The 27,064-nt window shown below is 40.7% G+C and overlaps 2 protein-coding genes across 3 annotated transcripts in view; both read right to left on the bottom strand.

Annotated features, from left to right (window-relative positions):
* Nucleotides 1–17,351, bottom strand: part of CDC5L (cell division cycle 5 like) — a 38,712-nt gene extending 21,361 nt beyond the window's left edge. Inside the window, exons 1-13 of the mRNA XM_080341134.1 lie at nt 17,200–17,351; nt 14,379–14,482; nt 13,144–13,305; nt 12,160–12,287; nt 11,272–11,371; nt 10,807–11,025; nt 9,568–9,712; nt 9,255–9,443; nt 8,007–8,155; nt 5,372–5,534; nt 3,778–3,942; nt 2,070–2,150; nt 1,478–1,723 (exon numbers count right to left, since the gene is read on the bottom strand). Of these exons, the coding sequence (XP_080197260.1) occupies nt 1,478–1,723; nt 2,070–2,150; nt 3,778–3,942; nt 5,372–5,534; nt 8,007–8,155; nt 9,255–9,443; nt 9,568–9,712; nt 10,807–11,025; nt 11,272–11,371; nt 12,160–12,287; nt 13,144–13,305; nt 14,379–14,482; nt 17,200–17,244 (1,896 nt within the window). The 5' untranslated portion in view covers nt 17,245–17,351. The remainder of the gene's footprint in view (nt 1–1,477; nt 1,724–2,069; nt 2,151–3,777; nt 3,943–5,371; nt 5,535–8,006; nt 8,156–9,254; nt 9,444–9,567; nt 9,713–10,806; nt 11,026–11,271; nt 11,372–12,159; nt 12,288–13,143; nt 13,306–14,378; nt 14,483–17,199) is intronic.
* Nucleotides 17,352–18,766: 1,415 nt separating this feature from the next.
* Nucleotides 18,767–26,838, bottom strand: LOC308039050 (uncharacterized protein). 2 transcript variants are annotated; one of them, XM_080342073.1, is made up of 3 exons: nt 26,671–26,838; nt 24,389–25,009; nt 18,767–23,515 (listed from the first exon to the last, which is right to left on the bottom strand). In XM_080342073.1, exons 1-3 carry the CDS (start codon nt 26,729–26,731, stop codon nt 20,868–20,870), a joined length of 3,330 nt encoding a protein of 1,109 aa, XP_080198199.1. In that variant the 5' UTR covers nt 26,732–26,838; the 3' UTR covers nt 18,767–20,867. The 2 variants fall into 2 exon arrangements, with proteins under 2 accessions (XP_080198199.1, XP_080198200.1); XM_080342074.1 differs by lacking the exon at nt 26,671–26,838 and adding an exon at nt 26,403–26,527.
* Between the last annotated feature and the right edge of the window lie 226 nt (nt 26,839–27,064).

The following is a 27,064-nucleotide window of genomic DNA, read 5'->3' as shown; positions in this document are numbered from 1 at the left end:
GAAATAAGGCAACATAAACAAGGCCCGGATGAGAGCCCAGAAATAGGAAAACTTCCTGTTTTGAGTTTGATTTTACACAAAGAGGGAATATTACACCTTATGTTAGAGAGCAAGCAGGAGCAAGGAAGCAAAAAACAACTGCCCATCACATAGGAGACAAAACTTTCAGGGACTCTGAAGTTTCCAGACAAAAACTATGACACTGTAATAGTTTCTAAGTGGCAGAAAACCTAATTCTTGTTGCACTTCAAAACAACTAGAGAAAGCACTCAGAGCATGTTCTCAAGGGAACAATCTGGCACTGGCAGGGCAGTGAAATTCATGACCCAACTGTATTTTCCATCTTTAACTTGTTCTGCTTAGAAATCTTCAAGTATAATTATTATACATAAATTGGAAGCACATACTGTTCAGTGTTTCTCTTTTTAGGCTCTTGATTCATTGGTCAGATATAGTCAAGGAGATGGATTTAAAATCTGCTTGTGTATCTTTAGAGTCACTATAAAATAATATGGGATTTAGGTGTAGAGATACCACACCTATTGTCGGGATGCGAGTCTCAGATAGCAGGAGTCGGCCTAAAACAGGTGACTTGGTGGCACGTGATTTTGCCCTTTTCACTCATTTTTATTCCTGTAAGCATATGGTGAAAGTTTACTGGCACAACTTCACAGGTGAAACTCTTTGAAAGAGCCAACCACAGCACTGTGTGCCTGAACTATCTGTCACTTGGCAGCTGCTTAAATAAATGAACCACCCAAACCAGAACCCTTGGTATAGGACTGCTATTTAATTTGGGATTACAATGCTAAACAGGACAGAGTGCCCAGATCACCTATTTATGTCATTCAGCAACAACCTATGCTGCCTATTCAGTGCTTTTTAACCAGGTGGGCCTTAAAATCAGTTGCCACAGCCCAGCAGGCTGTGCACAAGCACAGCTCTGTTGGATCAAGCTTGACAAGCATAATTAAACAACTTGATTTGCTGCTCCAAGTTATAAGGTGGCTATCACTGTCATATTTAGTCTGCACTGCTATGAAAAAATACTTAGGAATTATGGATTAACAAGCTACACAGGTAGCAGAAGGTGGATATCACACCTAGTTAAAAATCTCAACAGTTTAACATCAATTTCCAGAAACAGAAAAGTAAACTTGGTAACTGTCTGGGTATTATAGCTCCTGCCTTACTTCAAATGATAAGCAATCACAACACATTCGAAGTAGTATCTAAAAGACGGCACCTTTGGACAAATACCACATCTCATCATTCCGTTGAGTGCCTAGATTAACATTAGCTCACAAAAAAGAGAACGTGCATTTATATGATACTTACATCTCTTCATACAAACCCCTGAGGATCTCCCAACTAAATTCTGTGCAGGCTTGAAACCGCCTTTTTTTGAAAGATTACAGGACCACGACATAAAGAGACATTAATCACGTGACTGGTAATTAGGCCATACAACTCTCACCTTCTTAAGATCCTCTTTGGAGAACTTCTCATAAGGATTTTGTTCCAAGTAAGCCATATGTTCTGCATTGTTGCTTCCAAACCCTGGGCCTTTCCCCTTCTTATTACTAGGCTGTTCTGCAAACGGGTGGTGTAAAAGATCAAAATGAAGCATAGTAATCATCTCTTTCTTTATTAGCTCTTCGCTTTTCTGCAAGTCTGTCAGAGGTGGTTCCACATTTAAGGGTCTCAGTATTGTTTCATTAACCTGCCCAGGAATGAAAAAAAGAGATCAAAAACTTCATATACACCAAAGATCATATTAAATTCATATACCTCCATGTGAAAATGATTATATATATCAGCTAAACCATGCAGAACAGGTCCCAAAATCCCTTGCAGTGCAACACGCAGAGCAACCTGAACACCCAACTGTTCTTTCATTTGTGCATATGAAGTATCTCTTGACCATCTTCTTGTGAAAGTTTCCTGTAAGGCTGAAATCAAAGAATTCATTCTTTCATGATCTACTTAGACTGCATTTCTTCCTATAATGATTAAAAGCTTTATTTCTAATTCTTTTTTCCTTAAAAGTGAATTCTGTTTCCACTTACTTCTGAGGGCCGTGGTAGATTCTTCTGAACAGCTTTGTGCATTCTCTTCAGCTCCTTTGCACGCTCTGCGTCTCGGAGAGCCTAGACAGACAAGCTGAGTGTTACACCTGCTACTAAAATACAACCAGATGCTTTCTACAAATGTACATGATACTTTAAGGAATCTTTGGTGCAGTAATCAATTAGTTTTTATATCAAGACTTCACGTTATGAAGCCAGAGCCAAACAACAAGCCACTCTCTACGTGATGACATAATTTACTACCTCTGAAATAAACCACAAGAGCACAGCACACTCAGAGGAGAGATACCCAAAAAGTTATTTACAGCCATCAAATTCTCCCTCAGCCTCAGCCCCAGAAGAGCTTGTTCTTTAAAAATTCCTCGACATCGATTCTGACATCTGCTCTAATTCTCCAGTCAGAAAATCCACCAGGAAAGGACAGACTCGTGAATTTGCAGACAGGACTCTGTTTGTCCTCTTCTATGACATAAAGTAACTACTTCTCTAAAACAACATTTGTGAAAGAGTGAAAACATGAGATTTCTCCTAACATTCCACTTTCAGGTAATAAATAGCATGAGAAGGCAGTGTTGTCTAAAACTTCAGGAATTATGATAAAGATATTCCGTTTTCTAATCCCAGCCATGTCATGCCTTCATTTGAAAGGCAGGATGCTATTCTCTTGTGTGATATTACAACTCAAATTATTTTCTCTATTCTATGCACATAAATTATCTTTACTTATGTCGAGTGTGTGCATGTGTGCAGGAGACAGACATATAAATGTACAGAATATGCTTCTCCACAAATGGAACACGCTAGGAAACAAATTCAGGGAAATGCTTATCAAATTAGAAGATAACACAGCACAGGATTTTTTTAAAATACTTTGTTCACTTGTCAAAGCACAGGCATTGGCAAAAACCCCTCTGAACTCAAAAGAACTTTTATTTGAAGGTATAACAAAAACAGATTTGCATCACACAAATTAGGATAAGTAATAAATGGAAAAGAGACTGTTCTTTTAAATGGAAAAAAATTAAACTGTCTCTAATTACTGGCTAGTACAGCTATTTAACCAGCAAAATTTAAGCTAGTACTTTATCCAGCCTTCCTTGATTCTGAAATAAAGCAAATGAAAAATATAGGGACCCATTCACAAATCAGCTGTATGACCTGTGGTACAGGCCATACAAAAGGCACCAAAATTCACTGCATGGCAGATTTCTATCTGCGTCCTACCAACCTGCCTTAATCTGTATGTACCCAATATACACACCTTACATTTCACAAATAGTAACTTTTAACCTTGAGAATAACCTGAAATTTTTAAAAAAGAAGGTAAAAACACAATTCTCACTTACTTAAAAATCAAACATGTGCCTCTGTAGATAAACGCTTTTAATTATAATATTACATTTAGGCAGACAGACGCAGGATCTAGGGCTTACATAGTCTTAAGAGACTTCATTGTAGAAAATGATGTGGTACATAACATTAACAAATTAAGAAAAGGGTTCAGAGAGAAAACCGCTTTAGCCTCTGTGTGTGTACTCTGAAGGCAGCAGAGAAAACATGTACGTTTTCCTATGTTACTCTGTAGAAGCTGCACCACTTCCACTAAACTGGTATGAAACTATGGGAACCATACAAGGAACATATTTTATTTTAAACAAGAGGCACTATCCATATCACACACACCTACCTGCTTGCGGGCATCTATATCAGCAGTATCTTCGACAAAGGTTTCATCTACTTCATGTTCCTCAAGTTCTTTTTCTGCATTTTCAGGTAAAACAATCTCAAAGTCGTTCTTTGGAGCAGGAAGGGCCATGAGGCCGAGGCGCAGATGTTCACGAGACTCTCTCTCCTGTTGAAATAACACAAAGGTGCAATACAATCAAATTCCAGCCATCTACATTAACAGACACGAACAATACACAACCAACATAATCTGGTAATCTTAGTCTGCTACAAAGCCAACAGAAACAAAATCTTCGGAAGCCTGACAAAGTGCCATGTTACTAACCCAGCCGGGCCTACAGATGCCCCACCCCAGAGTTTATGGATTATTAAGCACAGGAATTCTCTGATGCTAAAAACTAGCATGCAGCTTTCTTAAAAAAAGCTAATGAAATCTTCAAACAGGCTGAAATACTCAAGTGAAACAACAGCACGGCACCTTTGCCTCCCAGTAGCTTCACTACAACAGTGGAGATTCGCATGAACACCTTCAAAGAGACTGAAAATATGTGAAAATGTGTGTCCACGCTGTTGGTGGACACAGAGGTATTTGCAAGCCCAACTGGGATATTTTCTTTCCTTGTAGCTGCTCCCAAATCCGAGGATTGTGGCACAGTATGAAAACACAAACAGCACCAGATGTGGAAACCAGTGGAGTCCATCAGGAAACTGACGCCTCAATTTTCCTTCTAGCAGCAAAGCACCTTTTTACTATAAGAAGGCTAAGACAGAATCAAAGTATAAGGACATCAAATACATCTTGTTCTTCAAGATAAGAGGAAACTTGAAGTTCTGTATTTGAGTTATTTTTTGCAAGATGAACATGCCAAAAACTTGAAGCAGATCTCCTTAGCTAGCCCAAAAAGAAAAATGTCAATAGCTCTGGTGGGAGATACCCAAAGCCACAGTTAAGGCTGCAGAATCAGTCACATAAAAGGAGTTCCCAAGGTGCTACCCATTAAGTATATGCCCTTTTATACCACATACCGTGGTATATATTAGACCATGCCTAATTGGCAGGGTACATCTGGCTGAATTTCCAAGAATGGAAACATCTGTTGCCAAAGGTGATGAAAAGAGCCTGGATGGGACTCAGATTACTGGACATCTCAAAATCCAGTGCTCCTAACAGCAAAAATTCAACTCCTTCAGCTCAATGTTGTCAACAGGAGAGACTGATGAAAAGGTCCTGTAGGTAAAGTGGGAAGCCAAGGTGATGAGGGATTTGAGGGCTGAGTAGGGTTGCAAGAAAAATGAATCCTCAAGATATATTTCCTGCTCAGCTTCAAAGATACAAGAAGGACTGAAATTTAACTAGGTCTTCTTTGACAAATAACTTTAGAGTGTTTTTACTGAGCACACCGAAAGTTGTTCTAAGTGGCAAGATTTCTGTTCTTTCCAATAAAGATTTATCAGGTGATGAGTAGAGACTCATACACAAGTGGTAGAAATAACACTTGCATTTATTATAAAATAAAATTCTGTTCAGGAGGTAAGAATTAAAAATCCTGAAAAATTAAGAGAACACGGATATCCACTTGTTAAGCACTTCTTACCATTTGTTTCACGTAAGATGGGTCACTGTAATCTGCCATTCCTTCTTCTGGGTTGATGTTCAGTTTATCACGCAGCGGAGTTCTGCCAGGAGTTGTACCAACCACAGCTTTAGGAGTTAGTCCTCCACGAGGAGTTAAGCCTTCTGGCCCTTGAGAAGGTGTTCTAGAGAAAATGCAGATATAATCATTTATTTTCCTAAAGATTTCTATTTTCCAAAGACTGAATGCTGCAAAAAATATATATAAATACCGTTACTAATATGGATTATTTGCATGAGAGGCAGGGAAACTGTAATATGCAATTAGAAGAATCCAAAAGATAAATTGTTTAAACTTGTCAAGGTGCAATCAAGGACCTGTCAAGCTGAAATCTATCTAGGCAAGTCATTACGGTAAGTTTCGGGAACTACATCAACATAAACTCTCATTGCTATTTTTTAAGAGAAGGTGTAACCACCAGGCACTATTTTGGGATGCAGTAATTAGGATTTAATTGCAAGGTCTGATTTCCCCACCACCTGTGGCAAGTCATTCACTCTAAATTCATCTGGTTTAACAGCTGCCCCACCTTACAATGGAATGAATCACTCTGAAGATGCCTCTTTGCTTTCACTGATTATTGAAGTGGTGATTATATTATCATAATGACTTTTAAGCGCAAGATGGATTAAGTCTTAGATTTTGTGGACTTCAGTAGCTTCTCCTCTAGATTAGGAAGAAATATTGTTCTCTGTCCCAGTAACTTAATACATGAAAGGTGTGCAGACATTCTCTTGGATACAGTCACAAGTTTTCTGTTGCAAATTTACAATGAGGTTTCACATAGTGATGTTAATAATAACTTGATAAATGTCTCAGAGAAAACACAGTTGGGAAGGAGAAGAACTTTTAGAAAAAAAGACTACATTATGGCACTCATCTACACCTATGTAAATATTTTCCAACAGCAATGACAAGTATGTGTGTTGTAGAAAATAACTGTGGCCGAGACAGACTCAACAAGACTATTTAATCCATTATTTCCACTACTAGTTAATGTACTTCTGTAGTGCCAGTAAGATGCCATAATGGTGAATAAACGGGATTGTACATATGGCCTGACACAAACTACTGGGCCTCTTTTAAGAGATACAACAGTGACTTATTTCTTGGATATTACTTCCTGCGAGACACAAGGGATATTTTCCTCTTGCCTGAGGTTGTTGACAGATTTTTCATGAATTCTCATTTATTATAACAAATACCAGCAATAACATATGCAGGACAACAGTCACAAAAAAAAAAAAAAACAACAAAAACAAACAGTGAAATGAATTTTTATGGTTTCAAACGAATGTTTAATAAGATATATTTACTTTGTTGATTATACTAGCAGAAAAAGTTTTGAGATTCTTTCCAGAAGAAACAATTTTCGAGTAAGCAGGTTGTTTTTCCCTAGTTCTCTCAGGGCCGTGCAGTGTTTAAAAACCCTATTAGAATTGTCAACTTCGTTGCCTTTTAAGAAAATTCTTATAACTAAAAACCTTGCATCAACATATTACACATTTCAAACCATCAAATAAAAAAAGGTGTACTTCAATATTTGCTCTTATGGCGTAAATAATAAGATGATGGCTCTAGTTTCAATACTCTGCCTCTGTAAGAAGATATGGTTTCCCTTCATTTATTTTTAACCACTTGAAGGATTTTTTTCTCTCTGCTCAACGTCTTGGATTTTCACACTGATAGAGCATTTCTGCAAGCAAGCCAAGGTGCTACATAGGTACCACCTATGTATTTACATTTTTTAATGTCAAATAACCCAAATGAACAGCCAGATCACTCCAGGCAAAACTCTACATTCATTCTGCACCACAGTGACGCCAACAGATCTACAGAAAAGGATTCATTTATGTGGATCCAATTAGAAGAGCAGGGCTTTTGCACGTAGCTTTTAAACAACAAAATAAAGCTGCTTTTGAAAAGCTGCCATAAAGGTCCTTTTTCTTTCATTCTCCACTTTTCCTACTAGCATGATACAAGTAAAATTAGAACCTAAGCTGAAAAAATTGACAGACAAAATGTACCAAGTGTAATATTTTTTAGCTATATGGTATTTGACATTTGTGTCATGTATTTATTTAGGACTCACTGTAAGAGTTAAACCAGCAATTCCATACTATTTAGATTGGCAATATAAGAAATATTTTATTTTGGCTATATACGGCTTGTAAAATATTTACTCCAGCTTTTCAAAATTCAGTGTGGGTTTGGCTCTGGGAGCTCCCACACCTTTGACTCAGAGGTAATACTTTGGAAAGGCCAGGATCTGCATACAGAATGACACTCCACCTTACTATTTATACTCCTCTATTACTTTGGTATAATTTATATTGCTTCAGACCACAGAAAACTTCACTTTGGACCAAAACTCCAGTGAGCTATAGACTGTACAAATAGAGGTGATGTGGCTAAGCTTGTGAAAGACACAGAAGGAAAAAGTTGTACAACAAGGCCTTGAAATATTAATAAAAGCGAGTTGAAATTTGCTTTAAAGCACTGACCATAACTTTCTGTTTCACACACTGCAATCTGCCTCATCTAAACACCATCACATGCCCAGCCAAGCACTCAGAAGAAAAAGAGTCAGCTTTACCTGAAGGGTGTGGAAAGCACAGTATTTGGTGTCTGAACAACCTGTTTCTGTGGTGTTACACCCGAAAAGTCGCTTTCATGCAAGGGAGTGTTAAGACCTCCTTTCAGGGGGGTATCCACATTTGTCAGAGCCATCAAATTCTGCGCTTCCTGTAGAACAGACAAAACATCGCTAAGACTTTTACAGTCACACTCTAAATCTTTAACAGATTCAGTAGCAGTAAGAACAGCTGAAGAGTTATTCGACTTTCAGTTTGCGGAAAATATTTAATACTCCTTAACTGTAGCACACATACATTGGTATTTACAAACCTAACTGTGCCACTGAATGGGATTTTAATCTTTATTTCCAGTAAAATATAAAGTGTAGTTGCAAAAATGAGTGGGTTGCTTAATGTTTCACCTTCCTTCATTTTGTGCTTCATGAAGTGCTAGAGAAATATTATTGCATTGTTGTAGTTATTACTTCTTGTTCACTGAAATAAAAGCTGAACAGCAAAACTAAGTAGGAAACAACATAAAAGACATAGTTTTAAGGACACAAACACTGTATACATCTCAGATGCTGAGAGGTACTTAAGACAATGGAAAATTATATAGGACACCAGGGTAACGGCTAATACTAAAAGTTGCACACAATATATAATACAACAAGAGAGTGTTGTAGTGTTTTGAAGCATGATGACAACTGATCAGAAAGAGGCGGATCTGCTTCTACGCCTTTCAGTGTGTCCTCGAGATCAAGAGTCAGTTCAAACTGAGGGAACTGGGGCTGTTAGGCTGAAGAAAAAGAGGCTGAGGGGAGACCTTCTCGCTGTCTACAACTACCTGAAAGGAGGTTGTAGCATGGAGGGGTTTGGCCTCTTCTGCCAAGTAGCAAGGGATAGGACAAGAGGAAATGGCCTCAAGTTGTACCAGAGGAGGCTTATGTTGTATACTAGGGAAAATTTCATACTGGAAAGGATTGCCAGGCATTGGAACAGGCTGCCCAGGGAAGAGGTGGAGTCACCATCCCTGGAGGTCTTTAAAAGGCATTTAGACGAGGTTCTTAGGGACACAGTTTAGTGCTAGAGTTAGTTTAGGTTATGGTTGGACTAAATAATCCTGAGAGTCTCTTCCAAGCGAAATGATTCTATGAAAGCCCAGCACTGCACATAACCTAAGGAATGCCTCTATGGTACTTACACCTTCTCTTCAGTTGACTGCTGGCACTAAGACTAAAAGCCCATTCTGTACATTGATACAGTACCTGCAGGATCCTGTCTTGTGCTGCTGGAGTTTTGGGAGTCCTTAGGGCTATGCTGCTGTTGGTCACGTTGTATTCAGACAGAAGAGTGCTGGAAGCAGAGTTTGTAATTCCAGATTCCTCAGCAGTCTGGCGTGCAATCTCGCTTGCCTGGCCTACTTTTACAACTTCTTCAAGTTCTGAATCAGATATCTTTAACAGAGAAAATTCCAAGGCATAGTAAGGTAAAACACAACCACGAGATCCACTTGATAAAACAGAAAACACTGACTGGCTTTGGCCTTGTAAGTCATTTATTGATCAATGAACAGCTTACCTGAGGAGCTGGAAGCACTAGTTTACTTCTTTTCTTGGTAAATTCTGACACTCCACTGGTCTGTAGAATAGCTGAAGGCAAGTCTGACTCTTTTTTCCGTTTCATATGTTGTTTGTCTTTTTTGCGCTCCCTTCCTTCCCTTTCACTGTCATTATGGATAAGAGAATCATTTTAGAACACACAGAGCAGCTACAAAGTAAAAGAAACAAGCAAAGAGCAAAAAGCCTGTACCCTGATGAAAGGTTAGATATGCTGAAATAAAATATGTTGTAGGAAGGGTGAACCAACTTGTGGTGCAAAAGTTAAGCGATTACATCTGGTCTGCAGATTCTGCAGCAGAACCCACCAGGCAGTGTAAAGCTTCTAAATTCTGGCATTAGGCAACAGGTGGTTGCTTCAGCTACAATTAGCTGGGTCATGGGAGCAAGAAAATAAAGTCAGTCCAAAAATTTAGATAGCAAGAATCAGAGCATGCGAACAGTCCCTTTTTCTCCAGCAGCTGCTAAGAGAAGACAAACGTTTTCTGTGGGACATGCGAACCAATTTCTCTTCGATATTTAATAAAAATGATATTGTCTTCAAACTGCCTGTAAAATCATAAGCTTCAGGCTGAAGCTTCTGCCAGGCCCTCTGAACTAAGAGCAATAAAGAAAGAATCAATTAGATCATAAGCTAACAAACCAAACTCTCTCAGTTCAAAGGAGCTGGCAGAAGTAGTGGGAAATGCAATTGTACAATTAAATACGTACCACAGTGCTCATGATGAAGATGGGCATTTAAATTCTCAGCTGCATGTTTGGGGATTTTTGGGGGAAGGAGGAGAAGTTAACCATTTAGGGAGATTCTACTTAAGAACAATTCCAGCAAAAGTAATACTACGACAGGCAAAATCTACTCCTGTAAGCAATCTCAATAATGTTAGGACTTGGAGAAAGGACTGCAAATACACAAGCAAATCTACTGCTAAAAGAAAATGAACCTCAAGAAACTGAAGATTTCTAATTAAAGAGCAAGAACGTACATGAAGAACTTCATTTGTATGGGAAAAAAAGGACAATTAGATTTTTAGCAAGGTAAAAAATAAAGAAGACTTAAAAAGCAGAAGCAACCTGAACTAGAATCTGTCCCAAGGAAAATACAACTCCTGCCCACATTGTATTTCAGACATTTCCAGGACTCATAAGTATGGGGGTATTTTTTCAAATATACTGTTCCCTCCTTAGTATAACACACACTTACGATCTTAATTCTCCATCCAGGTCTTGCTGACGTAGCTTCCTGAAATCTGCATCAAGGGACTGGTAGTTTTCCTCTGATGTATCATAAAAACCAGGGGCAGGCTTCTTTTCAAATGGAATTTCTGCATTATAATCCACGCCTCTCTTCTTTTTTCTTTTCTTCTGAATCTCGATTCCAGCAGCCCGAAGTTCTCGTCTTTTCTGGAGAGCAGCAAGACGTCTACAGAAATGGTAACACTACGTGATTTAAAGTGCATAACTACAGGTGGTTCCTGTATCCTAAGATCTGGCGCTACTTTAATCAGTTGGTGCTGTCATAGGGCTTGACATATTCAAAGAAAAATGAAGTTCTTCTCACAAGTGACTATCAAAAAGTCTGACTTAAGTCTGTGCCTGACTTTATACCTTATAAAAGCTACAGAGTCAATAAAATACTCCCAGTATGTGAAACTAAGCATAAGCTTACCTGGCTTCTTCCAGCTGCTTCTCTCTTGCTTTTCTTTTGGCTTTCTTTCCCTGTGTATTAGCCAGACGAGCTCTAGCTTCAGACAGCATTTCAAGTTCATCTGCAATAGTACAGATAAATAGAGCTATAAATTTGCACTTAAAGATGGGAGTAATGGAAAAAGTGACAGTACGATCAGAAAGCAATCCTTAAAGCTGAATGAATCAATGCTTTCACAGGCATTCTGCACAACCGCTAAACCAGTTTTCTCCAAGTTGCTCCAATATGTTTCCTAAATCATTGGTCAGATGAAATTTAAACTTAAAAAAATCCCCTAATGTTGGAAGAAATTCTACTAATATCTACAGCGAATCAAAATATATACATAAAGAGGCAAACTGACCACACTAATGAAATTATAATTTCATTCACATATTCATTGTGAGTACTATATTAGAGAACTTGTTAATTTCATTTATATCCATATCCAAGAGTGCTATATTTGTGAACATGTGACTATTCAAAAAACACTGCTGGTCTATTCATGGAATTTTAGCAGTGTTCATTTTTGAATTCATATTATTGCTATGTGCAAGGAAGGTATGAGCTGACTGACAAAGACAAAAATCCAGAAATATGAATGCAAACAAGCAGAGTAGTTGTCAAAGCAAAGGTCAGTCACAGTTAGAGATGATTAAGACACATTAGAAGGTAGGGAACACACCAAGGAAGACTGGAAAAGTATAACTAACTAGCCAGATACAGAATAAGACAAAACCTGCAAGAAAAAAATGATCAGAGGGTGGAGAAAAAAGACAAAAGAAACCCAGGGTACAGAGCCTGCGTAAGAAGAAAAAAACCAAAGTGATCAGATTTCTGTCAAAAACAGTAAAAAACCTCTTATCTTACCTTCATCCATGTCAATAGGATCTGGTCTGGCTGGTTTGGTTTCTGGATTTGGATCAATTTCTCCAGGTTTAAGTTTCCGAGGATCATCAGCAGTTTCTTCCTCATTGTCTCTCTGAGCAGCTTTGTCCCTAAAAAACACATTGTATGTGTGTCACAACTGGCTCTTCCACTTTCCCTCAGGCTCAGAATAACCACCCCTCAAATGTCCCCAAAGATCGATCAAAAAAGTAACCTTCTACTATGTAACACACATTACACTTGTTATATTACTGCAGAAATGATTCATGAACATGGTACAGTTACATAATCTTAAATTAGACAAGAGAAAGAAGCCAATATATTATTATATTAAAACCATATTATATCAAATACAACATTGACAAACCTAATAGTAGAGAACTCGGGTAATGAACAGTAAGGACTAGAATTCAAGCAGTGTGACAAAATGAACAAGTCAGGGTTTCCCATTATGCTTTTATATTCAAGTAATCACACCAGAATTAAGAAGGCTCACAGGGAAAACAGCACTTTCCTTCTCAGAGCCTACATAAACCATCTGTAGCATACAGAGATGATGAATGAACATTAAGCCATTTCAAAAGGATGTGTTTTATGCCTGTATGTCTGTTTTTTTCCCCTCTCACACACTCAGCCATGCTGATCAGACAGTCAAAAAATACCCATATAAATCTGAAAACAAAGCCCATAAACAGTTTCAACCTTGACAACCCTCTAGCCAGAATGACCAGAAGCAAAAAAATATGTACCTACATCTATTCAAACCTGCTCTCCCATGTATCAGGAGCTTCTTTCAGGCTAAACATATCAACTGAAAAGTAACAGTCCTGGAGGACTTGCTTACAAAACAACTTGGTCAGCTTGAAACCACCAGACCTCAGCACCATGGAAAAAGGGAATGACAAATCACTACAACAAACTCCACAGATTTTCCTGGTATGCACCTCAAGGAAAACAGTAACTCACAGTAGAAATTCATAGTGTTCCAAACACTGTGCAGCAGTTCTCCCAATAATCGGGGCAATGGTTCTCCACTGGGTTGGCATGAGCTTGGCCAGGTGCAACAGTTTCTCCTCTTCTTCTCGGGACCATTCTGTCTTTTTGATGCTCGGGTCCAGCCATTCGTACCTGTTAAAAAGTTAAGAAATTAAGGAAGACAGTTCCAAGCTATCCATTGATTTACCTTGAATTAATTCAGAACAGCACTGACTCAAATCATAGAATCATTTTGGTTGGAAAAGACCCCTAAGATCACTGAGTCCAACCATAACCTAACTTTAGCACTTATCCATGTCCATAAGAACCTCGTCTAAATGTCTTTTACACCGCTCCAGGGATGGTGACTCCGCCACTGCCCTGGGCAGCCTGTTCCAATGCCCGACAGCCCCTTCCACGAAGAAATTTTTCCCTATATCCAATCTGAACCTTCCCTGGTGCAACTCGAGGCCATCATCACAATGACATTTCAAAATCTTGTCACACAAATTTCACGCAAGTTTTTTTTCCTGTACAAAAGGATATTACTCTAGAGTATTTTTGACATATATATTTGAGCTTTAAAATATACTATTTATCCACCACTTTTTTATACAGTACTGTCTCCTCTTCCTTTCCTCAGATTTGTTTGGTCTGGACCCTTCAGCTATTATCTTATTAATCTTTATCTGTGCCTGTACTGTTACCTTTATACAGAAGTATTCTAATAAATATGTGCAGTTCAGTACTTGAGAAACTAAGTCTGATTCTCAAATAGATTTGATTTGCATGTATTTGCAGCCTTTTTAAACTTATATTTTCTTATATAAAATGAAATTGCACCATGCAATTTCTAAACATTTAGCCTCAAGACAAATTCTCATTATGACAAATGAGAAAATGATCTGTAAGAGAGATTAATATCATACAATTTTACTTCACTGGTAATGTTCAGTGGTTAAAATGTGTAAATACAGAGAAAAAAAAAAATCATGTACACAATTTTAAGTGATCCTGTATTTGCTAACACTGCAGTCACTGGTAAAGAGAACATTCGTCTACTTTTGTTCAATTACTTTCAAGCAATAGGAATTTGAAATATCCACAACAGCAGAAATCAAACAACCTTAAAACTATTGTTCCCCTGTGGACATAAATTAATCTGTGGTAATTCCTAAATTCCCACTAATTATGAATCTCATATTCCCAGACATGGCACTTCTCACCATCTGGCTTTGCACTGCTTCGCTGATTTTCTGTGCAATAAAGAAGCGATCCGTGACCACTGGTTTTTGCCATATTTCATCACAGCTGCTTTCAGAATTTCATCCTTAAAGAACAAAAAACGCAAACAACAAAATTGTTATGGATCACAAGCACTGGCAAAAGAGAAAGTCTGAGCTCAAGCAAAGAGCATGGTGTATTTCATGTAACGGTCTGACCCAGTGGAAAGAGCACGGCACATTTTCTTCTCAAGATGAATGATGATTTGTATTTTAAAGACCAATTAAATCAGTAAAACGAAAAAGATAAGTGGTAATTACTGTGGCTTAGTTCACAGACCCAACAGAACTTCCAGTAATATCACTTTCAATGCTTTCTAATGCACAGTTTTTAAAGGCAAGGAGGTAGGGAGGTGTTTGTCTGGTAATGACACAACTTCTGGAAAAAAACCAAAAATCAGAGATACTTCTGGCGAGCTTGTTTTAAGCAATACCATAATATTAAACTTTTTTTCATATTTCAATGCAAATGGAATATTTATCTGACAATGCAACAGGCTGTTAAAAGTATCACAAAAATAAAGGAACTTTATACTAAGTTCTCTTTAACAAGCAGATCTTAAAATAAATCAATTCATTGTTAAGAATGCAACCTCCAAAAGCCCTGATCCCAAAGCTTATAAACTTCTGGGAGAAAAAAAAATGTAATGAATCCAGCCTGGCAGACAAGTTGTTAATTTATGTCAAAGCGTGCACTGAGATGTGATCAAAAGCCAGAAGTCCTATCAACTGTCTGTCAGTCCATCCATCAATCCATTCCCCCCAGATAAGCGGTTTTGTTATTTCTGGTTTCCTGACAGGTCAGAAAGTGGTATTTTAAATGCATCAAAGCTATTCTTGCAGCCCTGTCAACCACAGATGTTCCAATTCTGTATCCAGCAAGCACTTGTAGCTGTGTTCAGAATCTACTCAGCTGCACAGAACACGTGAGTCAAGGACAGATGCTCTGTCTGGCACAGACACCTGCCAGAGCAAACAGCAGCTTTAACTGTCCACTGGCGATGCGCTCTGGCTTGAGCTGCTACAGGAAACAAGTCATGTAATTTCTATTGAGAAAGAAATAAATCCTTGCTTTTTAAAACTTACTTGATGTTATATAGCACGCTAAAGCCACACTGATGGCTTTTTTTCTTGCAAGTAATTGGTCATTTTCCTAATGACCTGATATCATCTGGTTCCATTTTCTGTAATTTTTGTGTTGTATACAAAATCAAAATGTTAATCAAAAGATAGCACCAAAAAGAGATACTTCAAATCTGGTACACAAAAATGGGTGAAAAAATGACCTATTTAACCCGTCGTTGTTTCTCTTAACAGTCATCAAAATCAGTCAATTATGGAAGATCATAAGAGTAGTGTAAGGACATGGTGGTTCTTCCTGTCCCCTGCTGACCCCCAATTCAGCTGCCTCCTGGCACACAGGTGATATGTTAAAAGGGCTTAAAAGAAAATGCAGCACACAGTACATTTATCTTCCATTAATTTTTCTTACTGCCTTTTGGAACTAGGTACTTGCGCAGCATCCGAAGTATAAAGTGGCAGAGTTCTGGATTTAACAGTGTCAGGTAACTCATTTTGCTTTAAACATGCCACCTAATAAAACTGACATCCTTGATTTCTGGTGTTATTACTGTATTTTGCATGATCACTCGCAGTTCTGAAAGCATTCAATGGCAAAATTGGGACAGAAAGGTGGGGTATTTTTGCTCTTTTTTGAACAGTACATATATTTCTGTGCACAAAACACTTCGGGCTGCAGGTGAAGAGTCCATATCCATCTTCACCATTTCAAAGGGTCTTTAAGGGTAAGAGTTTCCAGCCCCCTTCTACACCTAGAGAATAAAAACCCTGCCTATGCAGTATAAGGCACACTCCAGCCTACAAAAGGGGCAGCTCAGAGGACAACACTGCCCAGGCATTCTCTTCAAGAGACAGTTTCTCCAGGAGGCAGAGACAGAACACAAGCATGGCTGAGCTTCCTGTCCTCCCCAACATGCAGCCTTCAGGAGAAAAAGCACCAAGCTGACCTCTGGCCACTTGGGCTCAGGATGATAAGGAAGATAACAATCAGAGAGATAGAGCTGTTCTGCTGGGAGGACAGGCTGAGAGAGCTGGAGCTGTTCAGCCTGGAGAAAAGAAGGCTCTGGGGAAACCTTATTGTAGCCTTTCAGTACTTAAAAGGGGCTGAGAATAAAGATAGGGACAGACTTTTTAGCAGGGCCTGTTGTGACATGACAAGGGGTGATGGTTTTAAACTAAAGGAGGGGAGATTCAGGCCAGACATGAGGAAGAAATTTTTTACAATGAGGGTGGTGAAACACTGGCCCAGGTTGCCCAGAGAGGTTGTGGATGCCCCATCCCTGGAGACATCCCAGGCCAGGCTGGACGGGGCTCTGAGCAACCTGATCTGGGTGAAGATGTCTCTGCTCATGGCAGGGGTGGCACTGGATGAGCTTTGAAGGTCCCTTCCAACCCAAACTATTCTATGAAGGTCCGAACTGCAGAGGAATCAATCCCACCAGACGCACAGTACCCACAGAGGCTTAACCCACCACATCCCCCGCTGCAGAGAGCCCAGAAAGATCCCAAATCTCCCCCTACCCCCGCACTGTTACAAGACACCCCACTACATGACCCCCCTACGCATGCGCACAACGACCCCTCCGCCCGCGCCTGCGCAGTAATGCCGGACACCCCCCCCAACACCAGCCGCTGAGGCCCCGGCCCTCGGGGGGCTGGGGGATTAAAGCCATCGGAGTCCTACCTCGGTGTTCCGCCACACACCGCCTTTAATCATAATCCGCGGCATCTTGGCGGCGAAGGAATTCGGAGTCCTGCAGAGAATACGGGGTTAGAGGCGAGAAACGCCGCTCCGCTCAGCGGGGCCGGCCCAGACCCCGCGCAGGCGCCCTTCCCTGTCACGGCGCGCGCTCCGCGCAGGCGCGCAGGGAATACGGTAACAGGCGCGCGGGGGAAGGGCGGCGCAGGCGCAGACGTGACGGCGCGGCGGCCCCTCGGGTGGGGCGTTTTGGGGGAGGCGCTTCGCGCTACCGCCCCCTGTGGGCTGGAGGTGCGCACGGCGGAGGGGCGCGGGCCTGCGCCGAAATCACAGAATCACAGGACAGTTTGGGTTGAAGAGAACTTCAAAGCTCATCCCGTCCAACCCCTGCCATGAGCAGGGACATCTTCACCCAGATCAGGTTGCTCAGAGCCCCGTCCAGCCTGGCCTGGGATGTCTCCAGGGATGGTTCATCCACCACCTCTCTGGGCAACCTGGGCCAGGGTTTCACCACCCTCAGTGTAAACAATTTCATCCTCATGTCTGGCCTGAATCTCCCCTTCTTTAGTTTAAAACCATCACCCCTTGTCCTGTCACAACAGGCCCTGCTAACAAGTCTGTCCCCATCTTTCTTCTAAGCCCCTATTAAGTGTTGAAGGCTGCAATAAGTGACTACTCAGAAGTTGCATCAAATTCCCCAACTAACACAACTGGGGAAGGGACAGCAGGAGAAAATAACATTTCACTATTGTTACATTTACTGTATGTTTTCTTAATTTGGGAAAAAAAACCCCATGCATTTACATGGATGCACTGTAGCCTAAATGAAAACTGAGGTAGTCGAATGTAGTAACACAAAGATTTTAACACATTGTACTTCTGTTAGGACCTACAAGATTTAATTAATAATTTTTCTCACAGCTGAAGACTTGCCCATTCCATCCTTTACAAGGCCATTGAGGAGCTTTTCTTACTAATTATAATTACCAGTGTTTGCAAAAGCAGCTGGAAGATGGTGCTACAATGCCTCTTTCACCATCAATTCTGAAACACAAATGCTACCAGTGCACCCAGCTGCCATTGCACTCATCACCTTATTTCTTGACACTGGATTGGCAGCCATTTCTACTATTTTGAAAGAAATATATATATATATATAATATATATATAATATATATATATTTCCTTCCTTATATTGTAGCCACATCTGGTTGGTGGTGAACTGTATTGCAGCATGGCCTTATTCACCTAGAGTCATTTACTTCACTCTACATTTAACTTTTATTCACTTATTTAGGAGCTACATAGCACATAAAATGACAGCTATTTACTCAAGTTTTTTGTCATTAGTGTGATTTCCTATTACATTTTACTGTTTTGTCCAAACTCGGGATGTCTTCAAGAAGAAAAGCAGGTGAATTTTTTGGTTGCAATAGAAAACTTCATAGTATGGTTTAGAGAAGCCTTGGATTTTTCTTAAAACTCTGCAAGAATAAAAATACTATAGTTCTAGCTAGGAAAAAAAAACAATATTAAGAACTGTCCACATCCTTTTTTTTAAACAGGTACGCCTTTAAATTTCAGCAGCCCAAGAATCACTTTCAATCCCCGCAAGTGCAATGCATTGCGTAATGAACAGAGGGGAACCTCAGGAGTCATGAAACACTTTATTTACAAGAGGCAACCACCTGGAATATTTATTTTTACGAACACATCAAGCTCCATCTGAAGAAGTCTTCTGTTGTCTTTCCTCACAATCAAAAGAAGTTCATGCTGTTTATTTCCTTCAGTGAATTTAATCACACTAAATTGGGCTCCCTTCTTTACCATTGTGCAACATACAATACATATACATAAAATAGTTATAAAAACTTTTATTCCCTGTCAGACTTAGCTTTCCTAGTCTCCTCCGATATGTAGGCTTACAATTCTCTTTACTATTTTTGTTTATTCTTTGTACCTGTTCTGTAGAAATTTTCTTCAAATAAATGATCAGAATTGTACAGTAATGCAGGTAAAAATTCCTCCACACTTGTATAATAGCGTTACTATTGCCTAGAAATGATTTATTTATTCATATCAGGAAAACATTCTTCTTTCTCACAACTGTATCAGGTAGTTTGCTTAATCATTCCAAAATATGAATCACTCATCCCTAAATGGTGACTTCCCAGCTTGTAGTATAAAGTTCATAACCACTGGGGTTCAGTCACCGATATTTTCTTATCTTATTTTACTGCAACTATGAAGAACAAGATCACTTAAATACGTTTGCCGATCTGGCCTGAAATCAATATGTCTATGGGCGAGTTCAAATTCACTCTTGGAGAAGCGCACTCCCAATCACACAACAGCTGTGGGACCTCCAGAGGTCACTGGTCCAACTGGTTGCCCAGGACAACATCCAGATTGCTTTCTAACATCTCAGATTTTTTGGTTTTAGTATCTCTGCCAATTCTCTGGGCAACCATTTCCAGCCTGTCTCCTACATCACCAGAAACCCTGTGCCACGAATTATCTGTATCTATAAAGAAAAGCATACATTTGAGAGCAATAAAAAAGCAGTGGTGGTTTCATGTTTACATTCTCTAAGTTAAGCTATAGGTTCACTTTGCTGCTTTCCAGACTCAATTCTAACACTAGGGGACAGATCACACCAGCCCTTTGCTGTTGTATTTTCTCCCACAAGAGGGTTACACTTGTTTGGCACAAGTTGCCCTCACATGTGGTATTTTAAATGCACAGTAAAGCTCTTAACAGAATAAATTTTACAGTTCAGGATACTGCAAAGGATTTCAGTGTAACTAAACAGTATTTGCAATACATCGGCCAGTAGTTAACTTAATAGAGAATTTCTTTGACAAGTAAGATACTGTCTATTTTAAGAAACAAAGAGCACGGTAACCACTGGCCTAGAGAAAGGTGTTTCATACTAGATTAACATTAGACATCTACATAAAAGTGAAGATTAAGTCTTTTCAATATCATAGAATACCTGATTACCATTCCTGTCAGACTACTTGAATAATTATTAAAAGTACAGACAATATAACTGCCTAATAAACCCTTTATATGTACACACATACAGCAAACATTTTCTTATCCCAGTTCTCCAGTGATGACACAAATCTTTTGTGAGATACTTTCTTCTTTTGTAGCTATTGCAAGAGAAACTGGGGTAAGGGAAGACAACTTTCAGTAGATGCGAGGTATCATTAAGCCTCCAAACGTATTAACAACTTTTAAATGAAAAGTTATTAATATGCAACATAATGTGTAATTCTCTCCCTTTTAACATCCTTTCAGTGAGACAATTTTTATCATCTTTTTTAAAGAAAATAAGTGGTGCAGAGTAACTGCTTAAATTTATGAACGTTGGCCAAATTACAACTCACCTCCTGCTATTAAAAAATTACTCAGGCTTTGAAAATTGCCTCCAAGATTTTCTTTAGCAGAGCCTGGGATAAAAATGAAGTGCTCAGAAGAACCTGGAGCAAACCAGTACCTGAGTTTCACTCTCTGGACAAAAAAAAAAGCCGGATAACACCACTCCTAGGCATCCTTCTGGGGACAGCAGGGGAATGTAAAGTAAAGAACAAATTCAGGACATGCAAACCTTTCCAGAACAAAGCGCCAGCTTGTAATTCCCAAGCTTATATTCCAACCTTATGTTGCCCTTTATGCTTTTCCAGAAGATTTTTGGTAGGCAGCGTCACGTTACACTTTCCACACTTACACATTTTTGCATGCGTTTTTACATGCTTTCGGAAAGCACGTTTATCTACCGTGGAAAACTCACACCTTTTGCAGCGCAGCTTTGAATGAGTCAGTAAGTGTCGCTTCAGGTGGCTGGACGTGCGGAAAGCAAGAGGGCACTGATGGCACCTGAATGGCTTCTCCCCTGTGTGAATTCTCAAGTGTGGCTTCAAGTTGCTGCTGTGAGCTGTGCAATAGCCACACTCTTCACAGGTGTATGTTTTGAAAGGCAGCTGCTTTATTTGCTCATGGAGACAGCCAGTAGATGAGCTTTCCCCACAAGAGTGTGAAGCCAGGTGTTTTTTCAAGGACAGCCATTTGTTTGTTGAATAGTCACAGTTCCTGCACTTGAAGAACTCGGTATTAAAATGCAAGACGCTGTGTCTTTTCAGGTGGCTGGAAGTACGAAACTTCTTCTGACAAACACTGCAGCTGTAAGGTTTCTCACCTGTGTGAGTTCTCATATGTAGTTTAAGGTTGCTTAAAATACAAGTAGCATACTCACACTCTGCACACTCATAGTATTGTCGTTGACTTCGTGCTCGCAAATCTTTTCTTTGGCCCCTCTGGCCATCTGGCTGTAATCCATAGAACTCTGAACCAAGCAAGGAATGGACACTGTTTGAGACTTCCGAGGAACCACAATCTCTTTCTGGACACAAAGCTACCTCCGTTTCATGATGCAATTCAAGATTCTGTAAACTGCTACCTACACAGCAGCAACGGCGAAACTCAAAGCCGTTCTTTACGTGAATAAAGCTGTGTTTCTGCAAACGGTTTGACGTTTTAAATGCCTTATTGCATTCTTTGCACACAAACGGTATTCCAACTGTGTGTGTTTTTAGGTGCAGCTTAAAGTCACTATGAACAGCAGTAGCATAACTGCAGTGTTGACACTGGTACGTTTTGAATGCACACAAATTGGAAGGCCATGTAGTCTTTAAGTTTTCCACAAATTTATGATATGCGTCATCATCTTGAGCTTGTGAACAAGAGGTCTCAGAGCTGAAGAGAGGTTCCCCTTTGCAAACAAGTGTTTCCATTTTGTAAGAATTCAGAGGAACGTCTGATCTATTCCAAATAACAGGTAAACTGTTGCTTTCATGGCCATTTTCAGGGAATTCCCTTCCAAAGCACATCTCCTTATTGTCCTGCACATCACCTTCCTGCTCAAAGTCTACTTCTGAAGCCAGCATTTCACCACTGAGACAACCATCTTCTTGACCAGAAAGAGACAGAGAAACATGGTCCTGGAAATTACTTTCAACTTTGCATATTTTCCTTTTGCAATATTTATTGCTTTGATAGCCATTAGCATTAAACTGTTCATGACTTTTCTTATGGAAGTTGAGATGTCCTCTGTTGTAAAACACCAAGTTACACTCATCACACGTGTAACTCTTTAGAGGTCTTCGAGTTCTCTTTCTTCTGCTTACAAAGCCGAGTTGCTGCTCTTGGTGTGTTTTGTTGTCTGCATGCAATCGTCTGTGTCTCTGTAACCCAACAGTGTTCGTGAACGCTGCCTGGCAGAACTCATAGGAATGCTGTTTACCCCCTAAGTGTACGTAGCTGTGCCTCACCATGCTTGCAAAATATAATGAAAAAAAGGTGCAAAACCTGCACTGGTACAGCTTATACCCAGCATGCCAGTACATATGATTTAACAGGTAGGAAAAGCTAATGAAGGAGTAATCACATTGAGGACACTGGTAAGGTGGTCTCTCTTTATGTCCCTTCATGTGCTGAACAAAACTCCTAGGGTTTGATGAAGCAAAGAAACAAATTTTGCAGGAAAAACTAACAGGCATATCCAGAGGTGAAAAGTCCCTTTCAACTTTGACGAAAAATTGCTCATATTTACTTTCTTTATTCTTGGTCTCAGATTCTTCTTCTTCACATTTTCTCTGCCTAATTTTTTTCATATTCATCGTACATTTTCTTGCCCTTCTCAACCTACTCGTTTTCTTATGAGATTTAAGGTGCTTCTTAAGGTTGACAAAATAGAAAAAGGTTCTCTTACAAAAGCAGCATTTATGCATTCTCTTATCCTTATGAGCTGAATATACATGTTTCTTTAGATGTGCACTGCACTTATATACAGAACTACAAAACCTGCACTTCAAATTCAAACTTTCCTGCTTATTTGTAGAACCAGATGCTTTAGAAACAGGTTCGATGGTCACACTACTACTTAGCCGTGCTAAATCTTCTTGCTGGCTTTGCAATTCTTTCAGGCTTTCATGAGGAGAAACTTCTTGTTGCTGGTGTCTTTCTTTAGGAAATTGAGTTAAAGTCTTATAAATATGCTCTCCAGTAGCATTTGATTCAGCAGAAGGAGAAGCACTCATCTCCAGTTTCCCTACATCTTTTGGCAATTCTTCTGAAGTAGGAGAACATCCATTGAGTAATGGAGCAGAACAATTAGAGGTAAATTTCTGTTCTTCTTTCAAGCCATTTTCCAAGAAAGAACTCCAAGTTTCATCTTCAAATTCACTTATCTTTCTGTTATTAGTTTCATTGCCTCCATTCTTTGAAGAATCAGGATCTACAGTGGGATAAAAAGTCACATGCATGTCATTTCATACAATCACCAGCATTCGTGATTAATTGGTAGTAATAATCACAACTGTCTAATAACTTGCTTTGCTCTTCTCTCCTTTTGCTTCATATTCTGCTATCTCCATTTCTTTCCTCATGTCTCTCTCTCAGTGCTTTCCACCCCAACATTTAAATAATGTTTTAAGAAAATAAATCCTAGTTTGGAGTCTCCTTCCCACTTCCCATTTATACCCAAAGCCCTGAATTTCACAGGACAACACTGTATTCCCTACGGTTTTTAATGGAACAGCTTTATGCCAGAATTCTTATGATAACACTGACACCGAAATTTCTAGGGCTACATTCTCACAAGTATAATTGCTGTTTTCTGTCTGTTAAAATGAAAACACTATTAGTATTTATCTGCACCTTTTTTCCTGGAGAACTTCCATCTGCTGTAAGGAATGGTGGAGTTCAAACCTAAATTATGCCTCTCCAAGTCTCTGCTAATACTAATGAGAGTAACTGCCTGTTGGTTTCTCTCTCTAATACCTGTAATTGGGATAACAAAATCTTTAACCCAAATTTTTATTTTCAAAACCTTTTCCCTAATTAAAGGTCTGCCCTTTTGCAAACTGCAGCAGAATGAAACAGTACCAGTTTATTGTGGTTTCACTATTTTTTGCAGGACTCTGTGAAAGAACTAAGCCTACTCCAGCCAATATTCTCTTTCTGCTGAATATGATATTAATCTATGTTCAAGTGCTTACTCTAAAATAAATGGGTTTGGTATTCTTCCTACAAGCTTTCCTACATATTTCAATAACTTGAGATTTACCGTATTTCTCAAACTCTTGTACTGGTCTTATTAGCAAGTTACCTTCTATTTCAACGACTGTCTCCAGCTCCTTCTGGACTTCTGGTTGTTTCTCTCCACTGCCATCAGATAGAATACTTGCAAGACTGACAAGTTCCTCTTCATGTCTGGATATTTCTGCTGATACCAACTGTCTGCTTGTCTCCATGGCCTCATCTCTATCTTCATTGCCAGCAGAGGAGATGAGAGGAGGAACCTTCTCAAACCCATCATCACCAACACCATCTTTTCTGTCACTGGTTTCGTTTATCTCTGTAAGCTCTGTTTTGCAAGACGGTGTCGGCAACACAAAATATTCGTTCTGTTTATCCGTGCCTGCATCACACTGATCACTTAAAGATGATCCTATTCTATTACACACATTCTCTGCAAAACATTTTTCTTCTGAGTATTTCATACTATTATCCTTATTTGAAGCAGTCTTGGTTTCTTCACAAATGCTTAAACTGTGACTGTCATTTGAAGGTGTCACATCATTTTTTAGGAAAATACTGTTGTTTGAGTTAACCTCCTTCAACTCGGGAACTGACACTGCTTCTTCCTCTTGGGCGTCATCGTGGAGAAAATCATCATCACTCAGCACTAAGACAGTGATTGGGAGAACAATTTCAAAGACATCTGGTTCTGAGGAGAGAAAAAGAACAGATTGAAGAGCAGGCTGAGAGGGGAATTTATTTACACTAGTAAAGCAGTAAAGCCTTTGACACAGTCTCCCACAGCATCCTCACAGCTAAGTTGAGGAGGTGTGGTCTAGACAATAGAGTAGTGAGGTGGGTTACAAACTGGCTTAAGGAGAGAAGCCAGAGAGTGGTAGTCAATGGTGCAGAGTCTAGTTGGAGGCCAGTATCTCGTGCAGTGCCTCAGGGGTCAGTACTGGGGCCAATATTATTCAATATATTCATTAACGATTTAGATGAGGGAATAGAGTGTACTATCAGCAAGTTTGCTGATGACACTAAGCTGGGAGGAGTGGCTGACATGCCAGAAGGCTGTGCTGCCATCCAGCGAGACCTGGACAGGCTGAGAGTTGGGTGGGGAATAACCTAATGAAATTTAACAAGGGAAGGTGTAGAGTCCTGCATCTGGGCAGGAACAACCCTAGGTTCCAGTACAGGTTGGGAAATTACATATTAGAGAGCAGTGTAGGGGAAAGGGACCTGGGGGTCCTGGTGGACAACAGGATGACCATGAGCCAGCACTGTGCCCTTGTGGCCAGGAAGGCCAATGGCATCCTGGGGTGTATTACAAGGGGAGTGGCTAGTAGACCGAGAGAGGTTCTCCTGCCCCTCTACTCCGCCCAGGTGAGACCACATCTGGAATACTGTGTCCAGTTCTGGGCCCCTCAGTTCAAGAAGGACAGGGAACTGCTGGAGAGGGTCCAGTGCAGGGCAACAAAGATGATGAAGGGAGTGGAGCATCTCCCTTATGAAGAAAGGCTGAGGGAGCTGGGGCTCTTTAGTTTGGAGAAGAGGAGACTGAGGAGTGACCTTACTAATGTTTATAAATATATAAAGGGTGAGTGCCATGAGGATGGAGCCAGGCTCTTCTCGTTGGCAAACAATGATAGGACAAGGGGTAATGGGATCAAGCTGGAACACAAGAGGTTCCACTTAAATTTGAGAAAAAACTTCTTCTCAGTGAGGGTGACAGACACTGGACCAGGCTGCCCAGGGAGGTTGTGGAGTCTCCTTCTCTGGAGACATTCAAAACCCACCTGGACATGTTCCTGTGCAACCTCACCTGGGTGTTCCTGCTCCAGCAGGGAGATTGGACTGGATGATCTTTTGAGGTCCCTTCCAACCCCAAACATACTGTGATACTGTGATCTCAAGGTGGAGGATGGACCAGACCCTATTCAGAAGTGCCCAATGACAGGATGAGGGGCAACGAGCACAGACTGAAGCACAGGAGGTTGCATCTGAATATGAGGAGAAACTTCTTTCCTCCGAGGTGCCAGAGCCTGGAACAGGCTGCCCAGAAAGGCTGTGGAGTCTCCTCTGGGGACATTCAAACCCACCTGGACACATTCCTGTGTGATCTGCTCTGGTGACCCTGCGTTAGCAGATGGGCTGGACTGGATGATCTCCAGAGGTCCCTTCCAACCACAACCACTCTGTGACACTTATTTCCAACACAACCCGAAGCGATCGCAGACGCCTGAACTGGGCCCGCGCCCGCCAGCGCGCATGCGCCCGCCCCAGCCACCACTGCGCACCCCCCCCGCCGCCTCGTTTCCCTGCGCCCCTTGGCCCGCGCTGGGCTCCTACCAGGAATAAGGCACCTACCGCTGTCGCCCGCCGGCTCTGACATCTCCTGCGCCAGCGACATCTCCTGCGCCACCGACATTCCCGGCTCGGCTCGGCGCGGCCGGCCCCGCGCTGCAACCAAACGGGCGGCGCAGACGCCGCAGTGGCCCGGGGGCGCAAGCGGCTGTCCTACCTGGTCGAGCGGTTTGTTCGGAACCGGGAGGACACTGGGAGGCGGGGGGGCCGTGCTGTGCGCGGCCGCCGCCTCCTGATTGGAGGGGAAGGCAGGGGGCGTGGCCGGTGGGCTGAGGGGGGTGGGCTGTCCGCCTCATTGAGGTGACTGCGCGTGCGCGGCGGGTTGTTTTTGGTGGTTTGGTGTCGCCGGCGTCACGTTTGAGCGGTCACAGACTTGGTGAAGGGTTTGGAGAGGAGG

Source organism: Nesoenas mayeri (assembly GCF_963082525.1).
Source record: "Nesoenas mayeri genome assembly, chromosome: 3".
Lineage (NCBI taxonomy): Eukaryota > Metazoa > Chordata > Aves > Columbiformes > Columbidae > Nesoenas > Nesoenas mayeri.
The sequence above is the reverse complement of the archived record's forward strand: the minus strand, read 5'-3'. Positions and strand labels throughout refer to the sequence as shown.